The sequence below is a fragment of the Echeneis naucrates genome, chromosome 7 (assembly GCF_900963305.1).
Source record: "Echeneis naucrates chromosome 7, fEcheNa1.1, whole genome shotgun sequence".
Classification (NCBI taxonomy): Eukaryota; Metazoa; Chordata; class Actinopteri; order Carangiformes; family Echeneidae; genus Echeneis; species Echeneis naucrates.
In genome coordinates, this window is record NC_042517.1 from 7604785 (window position 1) to 7626307 (window position 21523).

The 21523-nt window shown below is 40.5% G+C and overlaps 1 protein-coding gene across 1 annotated transcript in view; it reads right to left on the reverse strand.

Annotated features, from left to right (window-relative positions):
• The window catches only part of nphp4 (nephronophthisis 4), a 156534-nt gene that overhangs the window by 76160 nt on the left and 58851 nt on the right, over window positions 1-21523 (reverse strand). The window contains exon 8 of the mRNA XM_029506197.1: window positions 17549-17684. Coding sequence (XP_029362057.1) covers window positions 17549-17684 — 136 coding nt within the window. The remainder of the gene's footprint in view (window positions 1-17548; window positions 17685-21523) is intronic.

The window sequence follows — 21523 nt, forward strand, 5'->3', positions numbered from 1 at the left end:
GAGGGAACCAAACAGCTGAGTACCTAATCGTGTGTATCATTAACTATCTCTTATGTGCTGTACGTCTAACAAGACTTCTAAAAAGATTCACATATTTCAAGTGGCCCTATGGCAGATCGATACTCAATTCCTCTCAAAAGGGAGTTTGTCTCAGACTATAATTTTACTCCAAGTAGCACAGACATTAACAGCTATTTCTTTGAACTGTATCTCCAGGAATATATGGGGGCCATAAAACAGACGGCAGTGTATTCTCCCTAGAGGCATTGCCTCTTTTTCCATCTGATGGGGCTGAATTAATAAGATGTTTTATATGAAACATTCAATCAAACAAGTTTCTTTTCAATGTGATGATTGTAGAAAAATGATCAAACTAAAGAAAAATTATTTTATGGCATGGGAACTAGCCAGTAAAAAAATGTGAGGCAATTTATCTAATGTGTCTTTTTCTTTCTTTCTTTCTTTTTTTTTTTTCAACCACTTTGTCTCCAACATGTCTGCGCTCCCACAGAACATGAGGGAAAGAGCAAAATGACTGCGTAGCACATGACCCAACACTCACTTCTTGTATTATTAAAAGAATATATTCAGTTGCGGGACCTGTTCAGGAGCAGAACAGCAGGCTGAGCTGTGAGGAAGCAGAAGAGACATGGGAACAATCAGGGATCTTCTCAACAGGGACGTAAACAGGCTTTGAAAAAGCTTTTGTCTATCCAACACACAAAGCTTATCAGACATTCTCAGTCCTCTAGTCATTGGAAAACGAGAATGACTGTATGTTCAAAATGACACTGAATGGCTGCAAGCGAGGATAAAAGAGGAAAGGAAAAAGCAGTGAGGCAAACTCCCATCAAGACTTGACGTCTTTCACCATGGCTACACATTCTAAGAAGCACCAGAGTTGAACACACGTGCAATTACTTCATAATGTAAAAAAAAAATAAAAAGTAAAAAATGGAGGCTCTTCGGAGGATATTTTTGCTAAACCTGGAGTTGTGTTATGAGGAGAAAACTGAAACAACAGAGCCAAAGAAGTCTCTGATAAGCAAAGCTGCTATGGACATGAATCCCTATCAATTTCAGCGCAGTGGTTTTAATGTACATTAAAACGGTGTGATCTACATATGAACTGCAAGAAGAGCCGACAGCTTGGGCTGGCAAACAATAGGATTGGAATGATAGGAGGGGTTCTCAAAGAGGCTCTTTAGTTGGGGTTTGAGTAAACAAACATGGATAATAATTTCATTCAAAGCCAGGCTGAATATTCACATTATGTATGTAATCCGTGTACATAAACAGTCCACAACGTTTGGAGCAGCACATAAGCTTAAGCACTATCACATGCAGCTCCTTGATTATATGACAACAGAGATCAGTGTTACCTCAAGATGAGGACGTCAGTAGTTTAACGGTATCTTGCTGAGGACAGAGCGCTGCAGGAGGTAGTGCACATGTGTTAAAGGCCTCCAGTGAGATGAAAGCTGCCGAGAGGGTCAGGCACATTGACTTATTCTTAGAACCACAGCAGCATGGTGAGCCTTAATCAATTTTAAAGCCTGTTGGTGACAGCTAGAAGACATCAAATCAATTACATCATCGCTGAGGAAAAAGTAAGACTTACTACACTTTCGTTGTTTTTTGTTAATTAGGATATATGCCATTTGAATTCAAACTTTTTTTTTTTTTAAAGAGCTGTTGGGTTTGGTGCTAGCTGTTATGGCAGAACAATCAGAATGACCCACCTTCACTTTCCCCAAAGTTTAATTAAAATGGTGATTTGACTGTTACAGGCTGTATATGAAATAGGAGCCATTAACTTAAACTCAGAGACAAGCCAAGAACTTGTTTCAATAGTGCAAAAAAATCGAAACAGTAGCCTAAGGCAAAAACAAGGAAGAAACAAACTTTTTCATAAAGTTGTACTGGAAACAATAACAGGCAATGTCACTGCACAGATAATTGCTCCAACTGGCAAAGCATTTTCTAAGGGAAGAATCCATCAACTGTGTTTAGGGGTGTAAAATATAACACTGCAGCATTTTCAGACAAATAAAAAAATTTGTCTTTTTCAAACACAGTACAGCATGGAAACAGATCTTTTGTCTGTAACCCGGAGCAAGAAAAGTAATCATTCAACTTTTAGGGGACACTGAGGAGAGGAGGGAAAAATGGAGGTGGGGGGGTTATCGAAAGGTAACAGACGGTGAGTTTTGCACATCAAAGAGAGCTGAAACTGCATTTTCCAACAGATGAGAAGATCTGGAAACTGCAGAGATGCAACCAGTCCAATTCACCATCACTCGCGAAACCAAAACAGAAAGAGACATGAAAAGCTTCTTTTTATTTATATAGAGATGTAAAAACATCATTAATTTTGGAAACAACTACTATTGCCATGCCTGTTTAAAAGGCAAGTTTGTGAAAAACGGAGTGGGCTGAAAGAAAATAGCAAGACATTCAGCAACTCAGGGCTTTTTAGAGTACAGCAGGAATTAATCCTAAATTAGGGGGGTTTGAGCATTGATGGGAGACAGAGTTTGACAGTTATTACTATTACTGCAGCCTGTTGGGCTGTTCATGTCATCATTTCAGCCAAGACCCTGTGACAGGCACCGGCCCACAGCTCCTGCTACTTATTCTCCACAATGAGAAGCCCTGGAGGCAGTGTGGGAACATGCACAGAGATCATTAACCTAAGAGCGGTAAACCACTCACATTTTCATCCATCTGCACATGTAACTACTGTGCCGGCTACTTCGCTTCACCCAGCTCATCAAGCCCAATAGAAGAAGGAATCTGAGAAGAGAAGACTCTCAGATATATAGCTTTTAATGTCAGGGAAACATTAAGTCTCCTTCACAGTCACTTTACTGCAAATGTACACCTTTTTTTAATCAGGACTTGTTGCTCATATTCTAAAAGACTGATCATTAAATACAAATCTGGTGGGTGAACTTCTTATGTAATTAACAGCCACATAGCCTCTAACTCAGGATTTAAGACTCAAGACTTATTTTCTTTATTTACTTCAAGAATCTACCTCAGATTTAACTAGAATATAGTGAAGATTTTAAAATTTGCAATTTGCTTTTAAGAAATGTTTTTATAGCAGGATCAAATAAGGTTTTCAACAGTTGTGCTTTAGCAGATGTCAGTGTCTTGAGTTTTGTCTGCTACTTTAGTCCAGATACAAGCTCAACAAACATGGGATGGATTATCATTTTCTCACAGACACTGACTGACCCCAAATGCTCCTAATTTCTTTGGTGCCCTTGTGACTTTTCCTCTTGTGCCATCAGCAGGTTGACATTTGAGGTACACAGTAGCCTAAAATGCCATGAAATTTCATAGAGACATCTGTGCCACCCTGGATGAATTGCAATAACTTTGGGGACCTCTTAACATTTCCTCTAGAGCCATTACCAGGTCAAAATGTCATTCAGCCCAGCGTTTTTGGTCATTACCAAATACCCGCAAAAATAAATCCCATGAGCCCAAGCTGCACTTTGTATTTAAAGCTGATTAGCAGAATAATGTAAAGTATTAATGTGGCAAAATGCAGTACCACCTTCAGATCCTGAATATGTTAACCACTTACATATGGTCACATGACAAGTACTTACCAAAGTTAAATTTACTTCATAACAAGTGATCAAAATACAGTTTGTGATATTAACATTTAAAGAGCCATCATCATGGCAGATTGTTTTAGTCTTGTATAAGACACAGTCACCTTTAGAAATATGACTTATTAAATTGTGGTACGAGAAAAAGCATCAGAATTTTTTTCATTTATAATAATTCGCTGGGAACAGTGAAATAAAGTACCTGGGATGAATATCAATCCCTTTTCAGAGCAACAGATAACACACATCCTCTCAGAGGAAAATGTAAAATTACCTGAAGATGAAGATAATGATGATATGAAAGATGAAAAACCTCCTGCCGAATCACTTGAGAAAGTAAATGACATTAGCAGCACATTGGGACTTTTCAGCGCCAACTTTTCCTCTGTCAACATAATATCTGTAAGTTCTGAATTTAATCTTGTGATGGTGCGTTCATCTGCAGTGGATGAGGACATTTTAGAAAACTTCAAAGCTCAAGCTGTCAAAGGTGGAGTGCACGTGCAAACCCCGATTTTAGACAGCAGCATGTCATAGCAACACACATACATGAATAACTGTAAAGTAATATATAATGGGACCCAAGTGTTCATTGTAGATTGTTCTCTGATTTTAAATTAAGCCTGCTGAATTACGCAATATTTTACACAGCAAAATGAAGTGAGTACTAGAGGGCAGGAAGCACTGCTGTGTTAGCAACAGGCAAACTCTAATGACTGTCAGCAAAGGCAGGAGAACAAATACACATATGTTTATGTCAAAGGCGTTTGTTTACTCCCTAAAAGTAAAACAAGAAGAAAGCATCATCACCATGCCTGCGAGGTACTGACTGAAACGCAGCATTTTCATAACTACATTCACTGCTAGCATCTGAATCACAAATGAAGTCTTGCATTCATCACAAAAATAATAAAAATGGTTTTGTGTGTCTGCAGTACCTGCAGTGTCTGCAAAACTGAATGTCCTAGAGTTGCTTGGGTCTCAAATGACTCTACATGAAACTCATTCAAGTCTGGGGCCAAAGATCCTCTACAGTGAAGCGGGGCCTCAGTCTAAGGTGGCCATCCACATGGCAACCGTTAGATCGGGCAGATATCACCACTGTCTCCTTTGCTGCCGGGCCAATGCATTCATCTGGAGAAAGATGGCACTGCTGGCAGGCGCTGACAGGGTAAAACTCACTGTGGGTCTATCGAAGGGGGAGATTGATGCACATCTCAGAGAGGGGAGCGCTGGCATTCATTATAATTAGGCGGGAAAAATATTGTCTCTGCGGCATGTAGCCTCCCTTCCTTATGCTCAACTTCTCCTCTTCTGGTGAGGAAGGAAATGGGGGCCTCCAGGGAGGACTGACCGTCACAATAGGCTGCAAATGCGCTAAATATATCACTGCGACATCCTGATGACATTACTGTGCTTAAGATGTTTGATTAACATTTAATTAACATTTGTATGACATTTCAGATCAGAACCAAAAAAAAAAAGAAATAAATAAATAAAAAAGAATTTCTAAGTGGTTTCTCCCACACCAGTGGGAGGACTCACATCATGTAATGTGAGTTGTCAGGGAAACAAAGCGAGGGGATCACATGTTTGGGGTATGGTATAAAAATTGTAAAGATGACATTTTAATGAGCATCTGATTGGGACTATATTTACAGGATGCGTTTCATTCTGCAAACATCATTAAAGCCTGCAGGGAGCCAGGGAACAACCATGCATATGCACAAACACACACACACACACACACAGAACACATGGAGCAAGCCACTTGAGGGAAGTCAGAGGAAAAACACACAGCAATCTATACCACCATGTACCTGTTGGTGAGCCAATTAAAATCGAAACAAGAATCTCTGTGGCACAGACGAGGAGCTTCACAGCCACACCTTTGATAAACCCAGCCGTTAGCCATGTCACTGCTTTCTTTGTCACGTACTGTTTATCTTCCAGCCCACAGCAGCAACATCTGAGACAGAGCAAATAATGAACGCTTAATTTAAAGGGCAATGTTTACTATCCATGTCAATGAATTGGAAACTTGTCTCACACCAAACACAACACATATCGGTGTGAAAGTTTGGTTATTATTAATCTGAAAGACTTTTAATCTCGTTATATTCATACTGTTTGAAAATACAAACAAAAGACAACGGCTCAAACCTACTATGACTTGCTTGTGTAACAATGTAAACTGCGCCGCCAAACAAAGTCCTTAGATTTAAAGTAGTGTATGCGATCAGGTCTTCCCAGGTCTTCAATGTGAATTATATGCCCATGAGGATGCTGTCTACATGCCTGAGTGTCAGAACAGTATTATGTATGTGCATCGAGTGCATGTTGTCCATTTATAGTGTTGGCATTTCAAAACAAATCAGCTTGAAACATAAAAAAATGAAGTGACTAACAATAGATTACTAGCTATTGATGACCAGAGGTTAGTCAGTCATCTGGTTAGTTTTCATTTCGGGAAACAATCTGGAGCACTGGAATGATCAATTGCAGGATAAGGAAACAATCCTCTCTATCTCTCTTGTTGTCTCTCTGGTTGGATATCAAACCTCAGGGAGGAACTAAAGCAGCATTCATGAATACAACTGATGTATATTGTTTACGATAATATGGTAATTGGTGTTTTAACAATGTGCAAGCATTATTGAGTACTTCACTCACTTTGCAAAATCCAATCAAAAAGGGCCTTAGAAAGCTACATAATCACTGTGTCATGCTGTGCTCAGGTGGGATGTAGAATTTCAGGCTCCAGAGATCATGCCGCTTGCAGCAACAAAAGATATGTTCAGTAGATTGATGCATGACTAATAAATGAACAAAGAAGCAATGCATGCAGACCAATTACAGACACCCTCATTTCTGCACTCAATGCCGGGAGAGCTAACAGTCAACCGTGGATCATCTTCACTAAGGTGTTGGTGGCCTTAGTTAAAGACAAAACCTATTCCACCATCTGTGAGCAAAATACCAGAGTGGTTCAGCTTCAGGAGTCAGCTCTCCACAACAAGCCTACCTTAGCGGCAATGTAGTGTAAAATAATAATGTAGTCATTATTCAGAAAAGTGTCTTATGAAAAGAAAAGCAACAAACAGAAAGACATAACTAAGACTGGATTTTATTTTTAGTTTTGGGGGTGCAGCCAAAAGTAAACAGTAAATCCAGTCCATGGCAAATAACTCTGTCCATCCAAGTGACTTCATATTAGGTATTATTAGTTTTACAAATGTCTTCCCTTTCTTTCTTTGTTTCTTGGTAACAGAATCTGAAGTTAAATCCAAGTGCATTCTTTATTGTTTGTTTGTTTTAAGCAAATTTCTCAATTTTATTTTTTCAACTATTTAAGTGGCACATTGAACAGAATGTTAAGTTTCTTGTTTGTTTATGCATTATGTTTGTTTTATGCATTATGTTTGTCACTAAGATATATATATATATATATATATATATTATCTTTTTTTTTTTGTAGACTGAAATTGAAGGGAGTTATTCATTTACAAATAGTTTTTTTTTGTTTGAGTGTTTGCTTTTTTTCTCTCTAAGTACTTGGCAGAATTTGAAGTTACTGATTGTTGTTCTTTCAGATGGCACACTTTTGTTTGGTTGGTATTTGTACACTGTTAGTTAATGTACAGGAAGATTGGCCCCTTTAATCCTGGAATGTCTCCCTGTCACCCCTGCCGCTGATAGGTGTTGCCGTCTGTGGCAGTTGTCAGGGCTAGTTGTTCTTTCCCCAGCCACGTAGCCTCGGCATCCAACCTTCACTGGATAGATGGTGGTCTTCCAGCCGTCTTCCTGGCACTCAGCAGCCAGATTTGGCCTTCTTGTGTTAGTAGGTGGCCACAATCCCCTCCTCTGCGAGTATTGATTTTGCGTTGATGGACCACACTGCTATCTCAGGGCGGAGAAATGCAGCAGTGATCTCGACTGGGAATCGGCGCTGCCTGTCAAAGCCAATTCTCATGTCCCACTCCTGGTCGGGGGAGAACGGCCCAGGTGTTTCTTCTCCCCCCACCTTCAGCGACAAAGCTGATGTGGTTGTGGTTCTCTGCTGATGGTAAACCTTTGCAGCCCTGTCCACACCCCTCTAGCACCTCAGCTAGATGCCTTGGAGTAATTCTTATCGAGCTTGCAGGGGATTCCATTGGGGCCTGGTGCTGAAGAAGACCTCGCCCTCTCCACGACTTCACTGAGCTTGAGGCGCATGAGGTTGAACACAGCAGTCGGTGGTGCAGGCTTAGGCATGTACGCTGGTGGTCCTAATGGGACGCTCCTTGCTGTGCCTTCAGCCCCTCTTGTCTCGCCTGCTGCAGCAGTCACAGGTTGCTGCTGGCCCTTCTGACCACACTTTCGCTTCCCCTGGTGGATTCGCAACCCATGGAACATGGTAACTTTTTGCCATCTGCATCTACACTTCCAGAGGATCAACAATTCACCTCACAGCTGTTGAATGTTTATCCAAATTAATTTATGTTGAGTATTTTATCTCCCTAGGCTTAATGTTTACATTAAGGGGACATGTCTTCTTAAAATGTGATAACATTTTTGTAGCTCTTAAAGTATATCAGCCACTTTGAAATGGTTTACTCACTTGAGCTGTCGAATTAGAAACCTATTTGCATCGTTATTTTCACTTGAATAATTAAATCCTAAATTAAATAAATTACACCCGTTTTCTTAGTATGTTGTTTCTATTAAAGCCATTGGTAAACACCATAAATATCCTACTAACCAGAGGAAGCAGGTACAATATAAGACTTAACACTTTTTGAGTGAGGCAACACATCATCTAATTGTCGTCATGAGGATATCCACAAAAAGTCATTGGGATATCATATCGCACACCCCTACCACCATCTGATGTGATGTTCATGAATCACATCACATCACATTTTCTCTGAGATGCAGGAGCGTTGCTTTATACAGTATTTGGAAAATGGACTTGCTGCCAAATTTGTTCTTCTGTGTGCATATGTCGAGACAAAAGTTTAGTAAAGGGCAAAAACAGTAAATACACTTAAAGGTCACACATTAATGGTAACACTTCCTCAGACGCTCAGTAATCGACTGTGCCACTCACCGAGCCCCGTCAGGGTCAAAGGTAACACAACATGAAAATAGGATGTGGGTGACACATTCATTACTTGTGTTCTGGCCCACTTACTCAAACAGAGAACCCATTTCAGTACATGACACACATCAAAACTATCAACATCCTTTTTCAGCAACACAAGTTTGCTGTCTTGTAACAGCCCAGGAGAACTCGCCAATTACTGTTCCAAGGACATGATTTGAATCTGACAGTCTTTCAGAAGCATAACAGTGGTTAGTAACAGGATGCAACCAAGTATCTCCTCCCTACATGCCTCTCTCTTCTCTTCCATCTATCCATCTATCTGCTTTGCTTGTATTTTTCTGAGGCTGGAACATACAGGAAGTCACTCATCCGTGTCAGTGATTTGGATGACTGCAGCTGGCACGCCTCCCAACAAATTGTTTCCTGGCAAAAGGACAACGTCACATGGGCCAGCACTGCCTTCTGCGCCGATTTCCACCGGACCAGCCTCCTCCATTAGCAAAGAGTTAGTGCTTGTCAGCAGAAGACGGTAGATAACAATAAGCCCCATTATCTTGCATTAAGCTGCATGCAACTGTATTATGTGGCTCAATTGATGAGCGCTGCCAAGCAAACAGTGCTTGAGGAGAGGTAGGGTTCGTGAGGCACGACTGGGGCAGAGATGTCTCAGATGAAGTTACAGCTGGACTAAATTGCTGCTGACAGATCACAATTAGTGGCTCTGTTGTCACTTCAAGTCAGTGGTCATTGACCTGTGGTTCCTCAAGTGAATAAATCATGTACTGTTGAAGGTGTCAGTGGATAAATGGCTGCATGATGTTCCATTATGTATGCCACTTATTTCATTTGTCAAATCAATGCGTATGTTAAAGAGCTGAGAAAGGTATAGTCACAGTAACAGTATATTTATATTTGTATTTACGTGAACCTTCTATGAGAGGCCTGCAGACACTGTTGGTGATAGGAAAAGAAAATATTCCAATGCCGTGAATTTACAAAAGACACAAAAGACAGAACAAAAAGCATCTTTTCTCAGTTATCTTCCATGGCATCTAACCATGTTCACATTAACATGACAACACAGGGACTGAAATATGCATTTGAATTGTTTTGTGAGCTGTATCAAGACATACTTACCAAATCTGTTTTATATATCTGTGTTATTGTGAATTCCACAAACATAAACAATCTTGTTTGCCACTTCAATAGTTATCCTTGAACGCCTGTGGACATATACCGAATGAGATCCCTCAATATCACTGACATCTCCAATTTCTTTCAATGGGAACAACGGCTGATAGAGTGGTGGAATTTCACATTGTGTTACTTTGGTTCTCCAACAATGCCTCAGTAGCCACTATTATGAGTGGTGCATACAACTGCAGCATTTATATGATCAATGAACGGGCCCATATAAACGATCATTGAACATCAGTAATGTAATAAGTTTGGTTTAGAGCACTTTTGCAAAAAGTGCAAAGAGATGAGCAAAACTGCTTCCTACACAAGAAATGTTCTGTAGGAAACCTACTATCTGTTCTGATAAGTTTCCAGAAAAATGCAGATTTTGATCATATAAGGACACTTTGTTACTGAGCTGGTGAAAGTCCGTGCTGTGGCCAACAAAAATGGGATTTTATTTGCTTCCATTTTGATATTTCTACACAATTTTCATGGCTACTAAATGTAAACGTTCTCTCTCACTCTGCAGAGGAAAATCACCTCACTTACCTCATAAACTACACTGTAATTTAATATGCTCATATCTAATTAATATCACGTTTTGTACCACAAATCAATAAAGTACATAAACGAGCAGTTACACGGGGAATTAAAGTTACCACCATCTTAATATTTTGGGGAGTTTCAATTACCAAGTACAGCAGTGAGAGTGGAGCATTGAATTTCAAGTCTGGAAGATACTCTCACTCTGCCTTTCTTTTTCCTCCACAGCCTCTTCAAGTTTCTTCTTCAACAGGCAGCAGAGTGATGTGGAAATGTGGCTGAATTGGACACAGTAGGATAGAGTTACCCCAGTGTGCAGCCCATCAAGGGATAACAACTGAGAGGGATGCTGGGTAATACAATGGAGCCCTTGATAAGGAGAAGGAAAGAGAATGAAAGAATCAAAGAGAATGAAACAATATAACAGCAAAATAAGGAAAGAAGAAGAGAGGCAAAAGACAGGATGTGGACATGGCATATTTGGCCACGAGAGAACTTGATTATTTGATGTTCGTCAAGCCCAAACCCTCTCTGAGATCAGCCTATCAGACATCAGACATATTCCCAGTTTCTCTCCTTCCCCCAGCCTCCTTCATTTAAATTGTTATCTCCGTCCCTCTGACTGCTGCTAAGGAGCATGAAAGAAGTCCGCTCAAAGGCTCAGAGAGAGACAGTGTGCAGCACAGAGAGAGCACCCCAATCATAACTAAAATCAAAAATACCAAAGAGGACAAATGACGACATTGCGTGAATTTCTCTCCACATAACCAAAGGCAATGAGGGCAATGCAATTTTGTAAAAAAGGAGGCCATCCTCTGTCTTTGTCTTCCAATGAGGAGCAGACTGGGATCTCAACACAGCAAAGATGAGACACAGGAAGTCTCATAGCACCGAGTGATTGCCTCTGTATTGCAGTGGTAATATTTTGAGAGAGGAGGGATTTCAAAATTGTTTTACTCTTTTCACCCACCTTAGCCCCCTCAGAATACATCAAAAGACATAATTCTATTTAATCAGAGGAAAACACAACAGTAAAGCACACTATGCCGCTCCAAACACGGGGATATTGAGAGGATGCTCCCTCAAGTTGCACTACACAGCACCATCTAGTGGCATATACAGCAACATTTACAGTCAGAGGCAGAGCAAAATGGGAGATGATACAACCATGACAGCGAGAAGGTTCAGTAGTCCAACATCGTGGGCTCTTATGGTTAAACACAAGACAGGCGTTTGTTTGTGCGCAGAACTACCAGACTGAACCAGGCTTATCATTATCATTATTACTGATTACCAGGTTAGTCAGGAGAATACAGTGTGTTCCATTTTAGCACAATATAGTTATGTAATTTTAATGCCTCTGCCATTGATTTATACGGCTCTATTACCCAAGAGGTCTAAGCTATATAATATACTTCAATTTATTTCATCTTTTTCACATGCATTGTATTTATAATGTCCATGTCTACACTATATGTATTGCAATACTTCCCCATGGTTCAACTTCACTTTCAATGGAAACCCCAGCCCTCTTCAAAACTTCCTATTTCAACCAACACTTAAGTCTCGTCAGCCTCTGCTTTTAAATCATTTGTCAACTTAAAACCCTCCAAGAGCTGAGACAGTGAAATGATTTTAAATGTGTGTCTGTTCTTTGTAAACCTACAATTTACTTTTTAAACACGTTTTCTAAATAAATTGAAATATGGCCTATTTCAATGTGTTGCCCACTGTATGTATACTGAAAAAATGTCATCGTTGGGTGACATTTCAATCTGACTGCTGTCACAGTTGATTCATGTATTAATTCATTCATTCGTTCTCTTTGCCTGTCCTTTTACCAACTCTCCTGCAATGTCAGCTCCTATCACACCCTCTTGCGCAGCCTTCCCACGTTTCAGCCACTTGACGCTTCCCATCTACCAACTCCTTTTTATTTATACGCCTTCCCTGTCAGGTCATCTATTGTGATTTCCACCTCCTCCACATATTTTAGCTTTTGCCTTTTGCCTGCTCCTTTTGCTGTTTGACAGCGTTATCTGCATGCCCATCGCCGACCACTGCCTGAGCCCTGACTTCGCCTACTGTTTGCCCTCGCCTGCTTCTGCTTGCTGAGCCTGAATAAAGGTGAACTGCTTTGAACTTTTGCCATTGCCTCTGAGTCATGCTACGGAGTCCTCCTAAACCAGTGAACACACTGCATTAATCCACATTTATGTACACTGGTGCAGGATTAGATAGACTGTACACAGCTCTGTAACTTGAATTTATTATATTATTGCATTGTTGTATTCTTTTTAATGTCTTGTTTACTATTGTTCTTATATCTTAATAACTTGGTCATTTAAATTTATGGAGTAGTTCTATTTATTTTTCCTTTTGCTCTGCTGTGGCATCTTTGGAACTGTTATTTAGTCTATTTCATCTGTTACTGGAACAAATTTCAGTAAATGTTATCTTAAATTCCATAATTGTAACAGAGTATGCAGACAATGCTGTTAGCAAAGTACTGACATGTTTTGTTTTTTCCAAAATGGCATCATAAGATACCCCAAAGTCAAAGGCCAAACTCTCAGGTGTATTTTGGCAATAATATAATGTATTTTGAGTTAGAGGTGGTAAAAATTCAATATAAAGCAACTTCATTGATTTTTGTCGCAGGTTTAAGTAATAGCAGATATCCTGAGTGCCTGAAATGTCATAGAGGTTATGGCAGAAATTAGAAATGAACCTTTTCACATTTATGGTGCACAAGTGATGTCAAGTGGTGTGAAGTGCTGTTGACAGTGTACAGCTGCCTGCCCTGAAGGCACACCTTAGCTCAACCCAGCTGAAACACCTGAAAGCATCACATCTCTGCCAGCTGTGACAGTGCAGAGACATGTACTGCACACACTCCCATCATGCGCTTCTCCACAGTCAATGATGCACAGGCTGAAGTTTTAGTAAAAAGCTGATAATCCACGAGTCTTTCACCGGATGCAGTGGGTGGCTGGGTGAGATTTACGGCGTCACGGCTGCCGCCATTTTCAGGAGGCGGCTCGTATCAAAACCCTTATCAGTCAACACCCAAGACAGATCAGGCTCTGGATTAACACAAACAACATATGCACACGTCAATACAAACACACACACTCTACTCCTACACACAGACAGAAATTACTCCCTACACCTGCTAAATATTTCTCACCTCATCATACAGTCACACCTGAGAAAGCGAAGGTGGTGAAGTATAGTGTGGTAGGGGAATTTTTTTCTGTCACCAAAACAACTGGTCTTGCCTTCCTGTTCTGGGAAGATGACAGGCATCGGTTTGATGGTTCCATCAGGATTATCAGACGTTCTCAAAACAGATTAACTTTTTTTTCCAATCACGCCCACCAAGTAGCTTGTGTTTAGGCAAGGGCTGGTAATGATAATAGCAAAGTATGCCAAATGGAAAATAATCATCCTCCATGGAGAGTAAATGCACACCAAACCTGATGCCAAGCTGTCAACTAGATATTCACATTTTCTGTGTATCAGTGGACACTGTGTTCCAGCGGTGGCAAGGGGACAGATCAAGGCATAAACTGAGATACAACATGAAGGAAGGAGTGGCAAACAAAACCAGCTGCCAATAAAAGCCATTGTTAGACTATAGTTTGGTTTGAAATTGGTGAATTCATCTGTTTTCTACTTGAAAATATGGTGGCCTTTGTGGGGCATAGATGTGATAAAGGGCAGAGCTCTGTGCTGAATATTTGATTCACATTCCTTGTATGCCTCCTTCCTCCTTGGCAGCAACAGGGTAACAAGTTTGCTTCCACGGAAGAGACTCGCCAACTGCAACTAATGCCTTCAACCAGTCCTGAACAATGGCCGTGACACGTTTTCTCAGTTTCATTGCACTGATGGACAGGGTAATAACGCACACCATAAACTGGACCGGTGTGCTGTCTGTAAATGCAATGTTTTATTATCTGTGCCCTGCTTATTAATGTCTTCTGCCAGCTACTACTTCAGCTTTATAACTTCCTACCACATTCCCACCATGACCGACAACTTAGAAAGAGTGGCAGGAAAAACACTGAAACCAGACTTTCAGTGTTGCTCAACGTAGTTTATTTTGAGTATACAATATGTAAGAGTATTAAAATATGTAGAGCGCACTCTATGTTCGCATAATTCTCATCCAAAAAGCAACTGAAATTAACTTTTCAATATCTCATACATTTTTTTTGCCACATTATTGATATGACTGTGGATAGTAAAAGTCCATTTGTTTTTGGTCAGGAGGTCGACATGATTTTGAGCAAAATGTCCTAATAACTGCTGCCAGATATTTGCCATAATGCCCCCCTTGCATTCAATTGGAATCACTTAGGTGGTTCACAGAGTTTGAATCTAATGTCAGAGGTAGGTCAAAATTTAAATTAGTGAAATAATTGGCCTATCAACCCCTGCTGGTCATACAGTCATTAGTGTCACTCTGACCTTGACAAATATCAGTCTTGTTTTGTTGTGAATCTCTGTTTCTATTGTGAGAGTCAAAAACCCTTAAATCATAATTAAAGCATGGAGACAAAACAAAGCACGGGCCTTCATTGGTGATAATGATAGCTTTTGTTGATTATTCAGATCAAACCATCGCAGGAAAGCGCTTCTGGTGGTAAAGTAGAGATGCTTTTTTTTCTTTTTGGTCATAAAAGATTCAACAATGACAGCAATGCAATATATTTGTCACTTGATCTATGATATGTTCTGAGCTCTTTTACACAATGTAAACATTGTGTATCCTCTCATCCACACAAAAAAATTCACTAAAAATAGAGATGTTCCATTTACAGGAGAGTGTATGTCATATGGCTGCAGAAGAAAGAATTGGCATATCAACATGTAAATGCAAAATGCACCGTGGTGTTCCATCAACCGAGTGCCTGGTTGTTTTTCTGCTGCTTTTAATTGGTGAACTCATGACCCCAGCTTGTATAAAGGACACGCAGTAACACATCGAGAGCCGAGCCTCGGCATGCATTAAGTGTTGAAGGCTCACCCACACACATAATTACCCAGTCTTTCTGTGGTATTCCATGCCATGAGCAGTTGTTAAGTGGCACGGCTTGATTTGGAAATTACTTCCCCGGGGATGTGTGGACTGCGACGCCCTACAACAGGTGCCAGCTGCTAGTCTATGTAATTTCTATGGACAGGGGTAAAACATGATGGGACTCTGAACTGGAAACTAGAAGACAATTCATTCATTCATTCATTCATCTTCAACCGCTTATCAATTTCTGGGTCGCGGGGGGTGCTGGAGCCAATCCCAGCTCACACCGGGCGAGGGTCGGGTCACCATGGGCAGGTCGCCAGGACAATTTAGAGTCACCAGTTAACCCCAAACATGTTGTCTTTGGGCGGTGGGAGGAAACCCACACAGGCACAGGGAGAACATGTAAACTCCACACAGGCCAGGAAACGAACCCATAACCTTAGCAACAACGCTAACTACTATGCTGCTGTGCTAGACAACAGCGCTTGCAACTGGAAGACAATAGTTAATGGAAATTTGAAGTTTCCCCACAGTTGCAAATGCTTCTGACGCTGCCTTGGAAAAAACATTTACGCCATCACAAAAAATTCGGAATATTTGAAAATGTCAGACAGTGTGAGACAAATTTAGGTTTATGAGCTTCAGAGAAATAGTAATATTGATATAATCTATAATAGACTATGTAACTTATATTCAAGCTTCATTTTAAAAATTAGCACTGAACAACAATGACAGGCTCGTATCTATCTATTGCATCGACAGATCAGCCTAATGGGTGGGTGGACTGCCCAAAACACTGATTACACATTGGTCACCATCACCTCTTACAGTCAGTTGCACAGTGAGAAGAGATTACATGGGCTTTAACTGAACGTTGACATGTATAGGAAGAGGCCAACAGAAACCTTCTGACTGCGAATATTTAACCTCAGTGGTGCTTGAGTACTGACCGAGTAGTGTCAATATCTGAGACATGTTTTGGAAAGCCCGTCAAGCTTCTTGCTTACGTGTTCTTTTCATACATATATCCTCTTTAAATCCCAGCTTTAGTAGTTTTTTTTATTTATTATTATTATTATTTATTTGGGTAAGATTCTGTATTCTGTATAAAGGAATAGAAAATTGATTATGTTCATCAAAATCAGATATGGAAAACATTTTTTCAGAAAGAAACTCTGCTCTTGTGCAGCTCCTAACAGAACCCAAACTCTGACTGGATATTAATGGCTTTTTGAGTAAGATAAGAGATTTTTGATATTTTCATATTACAATGTATCATAGATAATGTCAGACATTTGTCTTCAGCCAGCCTCGAATGGACATGGAGTATGCTTTAGTTACTAATGAAAATCCTGCATGACTGACTCCAACAAGTGGAGTAAAACAAATAATTACATGACGTTGTGAGGTGAAAACAACAAAAAGCATAACTCCAACAACCACAGACCACATATTTAAAGTCCCACATTTCCCAGAAAGCCTTTCAACAAATGTGGGGAAGCTGCATGTCAGCAGTGAGTCTGGAGTCAATGGTATCAGGTATCATCCATCATCAGCATGGCAACATTTGAAGCCTGGCATCGAATTAGATCAAGTTGTTTATATGGCCCATAATCACGAATTTCCCTCCCTTAATCTTTGGAACCTAAAACTGAAGCGTAATGGCCACTGCCACTTCCTTACTCATAGAAGCCAGAATCTAAAGGAGAGGTTAGAGAAGTAAAAACAGCAGTGGGCTGCTATTCCTGTCACTTAAGAAGAAAAGCTCTAAGACAAACACCTCTGTTATGAAATCTCATGAGTGAGATGAGAGATGGTCTCAGTGAAAGACTCCATATAAAATGAAGGAACATATACAGCTAATAAAAAAATCATATGGCAAAAGGTGATGATAAACAGGGAAGATAAGAAGCACGTTAAAATCATCATGATAACAGCTGCTCTCCTCTGGATTTTAATTTCAGTCTCACCTTATTCGAAGGACAAGAAGGAGCAATGGCAGGATGAAGAGAGGACTGCAGTGTGTGATTAGGTGAGGTTTGGGGTGATGCAATGTGTATTCTTGTGCAGCCCTCTTACCATAGTCTCTCGCCCAGCCGGTACAGCAAACACATACTCCAGCTGGAAGACAACTGCCAAAGCCTGATGATTGGTCATCTTGAGCTCCAGGCTGCTGCGAAGGCCCAGCACCTGAGCTCTCTCCTCAGCTGCGGAGCTGAGAAGAGAGCAAAGAGACACACAGATTATATACCAAAGGCCTATCAGCTTTAGAAAGAGACAGACAAGCAGACAGAAAAGGGGAAACAAAGATTATTTGTGTGCTTGAAAGGCATGACTAAAAAAAAAAAAAAAAAAAATGGCACCAGAAAAAAGTTCAGATTCCCCTCATGTGTTTTTATAGCCTCATTTTTCATTAGAAGAAAAACAAATCAATGTGTTGGATCGCTTGGTAAATGTTCCCTGGCAAACACTGGCCTCCTGTGTGAGCAGTGGAACAGTACTCTTGGTATTCGTCATTCACAGTTTGCATACACCATGGGCAGGAGCATACTGAGGAGCGCTAGCGTGTCATGAGGTGGGGCCGAGAGCTTTTTTTTTTTTTTTCACTTCGTGGACTCTCTGGAGAATGGAAACAGGCAAGCACTTCGGTTTATTTCTTTCTTTCTTTTTTTTTTTTTAATCTTCTCTCTTTCCCTGCTGTTGGAAGCACCAGGCATAACACAAGCAAGACAGACTGTCAGCTTTCACTGGCAGCGCCGGGGGGAAAAAAAAGGAAAACATCAGAATTATTGCCTACACTGCTGTTATCATTCTAAGCCATTTTTATAGCACTTTCTTCGAGCATCAAAACAGAAACATGCAGAATATGCAATATATTGCAAGGCATTATTTGGACCATCATAATGATTATGGTGATTCTTATAATAGAGTAATTGAGCACAAATTGTTGGTTACCATATGATTGTGTTGATTATGTATTTGGATGTTTGTGCACTGTCTTATAAGAAGACAGCAATGCAATCATGCACATTATCACCACATCAGCCAGTGTCTCATTTCAAGAAGCAAACGCAATACATTCTAATTCTAACGCACGCTGAAAAACGGATCATCTTTGGCCATCTATGTGTCAACTGTTCAGTTTTACAACTCAACCCCGCCTGAACTGAGAGGTTTTCGATTCATCGACATCACATTAAAACAAATATCCTGAGAGGAAGGTGTGGAGGAATATTACCATGAAGCTCAAAATTGAGCTGAGGCACATCATGTTTCCACTGATCATCCTTGAGATGTCTCTGCAGCTTAATTGGAGTCCACCTGTGGTAAATTCAACTGGACATGATTTGGAAAGGCACACACCTGTCTATATAAGGCCCCACAGTTGACAGCGCATGTCAGAGCACCAACCAAGCATGAAGTCAAAGGAGTTGTCTGCAGACCGACAAGAAAGGATTGTCTCGAATCACAAATCTGGGGAAGGTTATGGGAAAATTTCTGCTGCTTTGAAAGTCCCAATGTGCACAGTGATCTCCATCATCCGAAAGTGGAAGAGGATCATTCCCGCCAGGACTCTTCCTGCAGAAGGGCCTTAGTCGGGGAGGTGACCAAGAACCTAATGATCACTCTGTCAGCGCTCCAGAATTCCTCTGTGGAGAGAGGAGAACCTTCCAGAAGGACAACCATCTCTGCAGCAATCAGGCCTGTATGGTAAAGTGGCCAGACGGAAGCTACTCCTTAGTAAAAGGCACATGGCAGCCGGCCTGGAGTTTGCCAAAAAGCACCTGAAGGACTCTCAGACCAGGTCAGGTCTAATGAAATGGTGTGAATGCCAGGCATAACATTTGGCTCATCACCAGGCCAATACCATTCCCTACAGTGAAGCATGGTGGTGGCAGCATCATGGATGTTTTTCAGCAGCAGGAACTGGAAGACTAGTCAGGATAGAGGGAAAGATGAATGCAGCAATGTACAGAGACATCCTGGATGAAAACCTGCTCGGGAGCGCTCTTGACCTCAGCCTGGGGTGATGGTTCATCTTTCAGCTGGACCCCCAGCACACAGCCAAGATATCAAAGGAGTGGCTTCAGCACAATTCTGTGAAGGTCCTTGAGTGACCAAGACTTGAATCTGATTGAACGTCTCTGGAGAGATATGAATATGTGCATACAAATGGCTGTAGGAGCAGTTATAAGGACAGGCATCATTTGAAGTTTGCAGATGATACAGTTTTAATCAGAGAAGTCGATCATGGGCCAGCCTTGAATGATTTTATAGTGTGGTGCGACAACCACTTTCTGTTAAATGTCCACAAAACTAAAGAAATGGCTATTGACTTCAGAAAAGCCTCCCACTTCTCCTCTCCAGCTGTCATTAAGGGCACACTTGTTGAGGATGTGGAGAGCTACAAATACGTGGGAACAGTGATCGATAAGAACTTGAACCATGATTTTAACACATCTGCAATCTGCAAAACGGATCTGCAGAGACTTTACTTTCTACACAGACTGAATACTTTTAGGGCTTGCACTTTTTTGTTAAGCTGGAATATTTCATTTTACTTCAAATCAAATCAAATCAGATTTATTTGTATAGCGCCAAATCATAACAAAGTTACATCAAGGCACTTTACATATAGAGCAGGTCTAGACCAAACTCTTTATAAATTTATTTAAAGAGACCCAACAGATCCCCCGATGACAAACAGATGCATTTTATTCATTAATTCACTGAATTCTTATTTATGGTTGTTTTTACTGTTTTATTATTGTGACTGTCCTTTCATATGTTGTGTTGTATATGTGTCCTCTACTGCGAGCTGAATTTCCCCTCGTGGGACAATAAAACTCTGAATCTGAATCTGAATCACCAACACTTCCCATCCAGCCTGATGGCGCTTGAAAGGTGCTGTAAAGAGGAATGGGAGAAACTGCCCAATGATAGGTGTGCTAAGCTTGTGGCATCATATTCAAAAAGACTTAAGGCTGGAATTGCTGCCAAAGGTGCATCAAAAAAGTATTGAGCAAAGGCTATAAATATTTAATATTTCTCTCTCTCTTTTTTCTAATTAGTTTTCAAAAATCTCAAACTTTTCATGATGTCATTATAGGGTGTTGTGTGTAGAATTTTAAGGAAAATAATCAGTTGAATCCATTTTGGATTAAGGCTGTAACAACAACAAAATGTGGAAGAAGTGAAGCGCTGTGAATACTTTCCAGATGCACTGTATCATTCTAAAACTACTGAATGAGAAACTATATTCTGTATCTCTGCAATGGTTGAATGGCCTTTGTGATATATTTGCACAGCTTTTCCTCATCACCCACAGGAAAAGGAGCCCAAGTCAGAGACATGATAGACCTGCAGAATGTCACTGAAACAGACACAAAAGATTTTTTAACCCAAAGCAGTTCTGCTCAATGGCTCCCTGATGCACCCTGACAACTCATTAATTGAAATTGCTGGCTGTTGTTTACCTATGCTCCTCACAACATGGTCAGTCACAACATTAATGATAAGAAATACTTTCTGTGATTTGATGGGGTGCGATAGGGCATTTGTGGCAGCTGTTGTACTCAGAGCAAACCAGAAAAACACAAAGAAAACAAAACATTTGGATCAGTCTATTTTTTTCCCTCTCTTTTCTTTACAGCCAGCATCAATCCATTACCATGGTCCAATGACCTGCCACAGTCTAAACTGAATTTGGGAATACCTCTCTTAAAAAAAATGTGCTCTATGTGATGCGTACATATTGCCACAATATAAATAAACATAATTGTGGGGACAAAGACAAATTCTTGAATATTCTCGGGAAACTCTCACCGAACATCACCTGGAGATCAGTTTGAGATAATGGCACCTAGTGCAGCTTTGTTTTCAACTAACATTGTAAAACATCCAACCAATGTGTTTCACTGCCGATTTGAGACAGATGCTGATGACCTTACAAGGTTGGCGTCTTGGTGTGTGTTGGAGTCATAAACCCTTGATTGGTTTTGAAATGCTTCCATGCACTGGACTGTTACACAAGGCTGTTTTATGAGGGTGTAA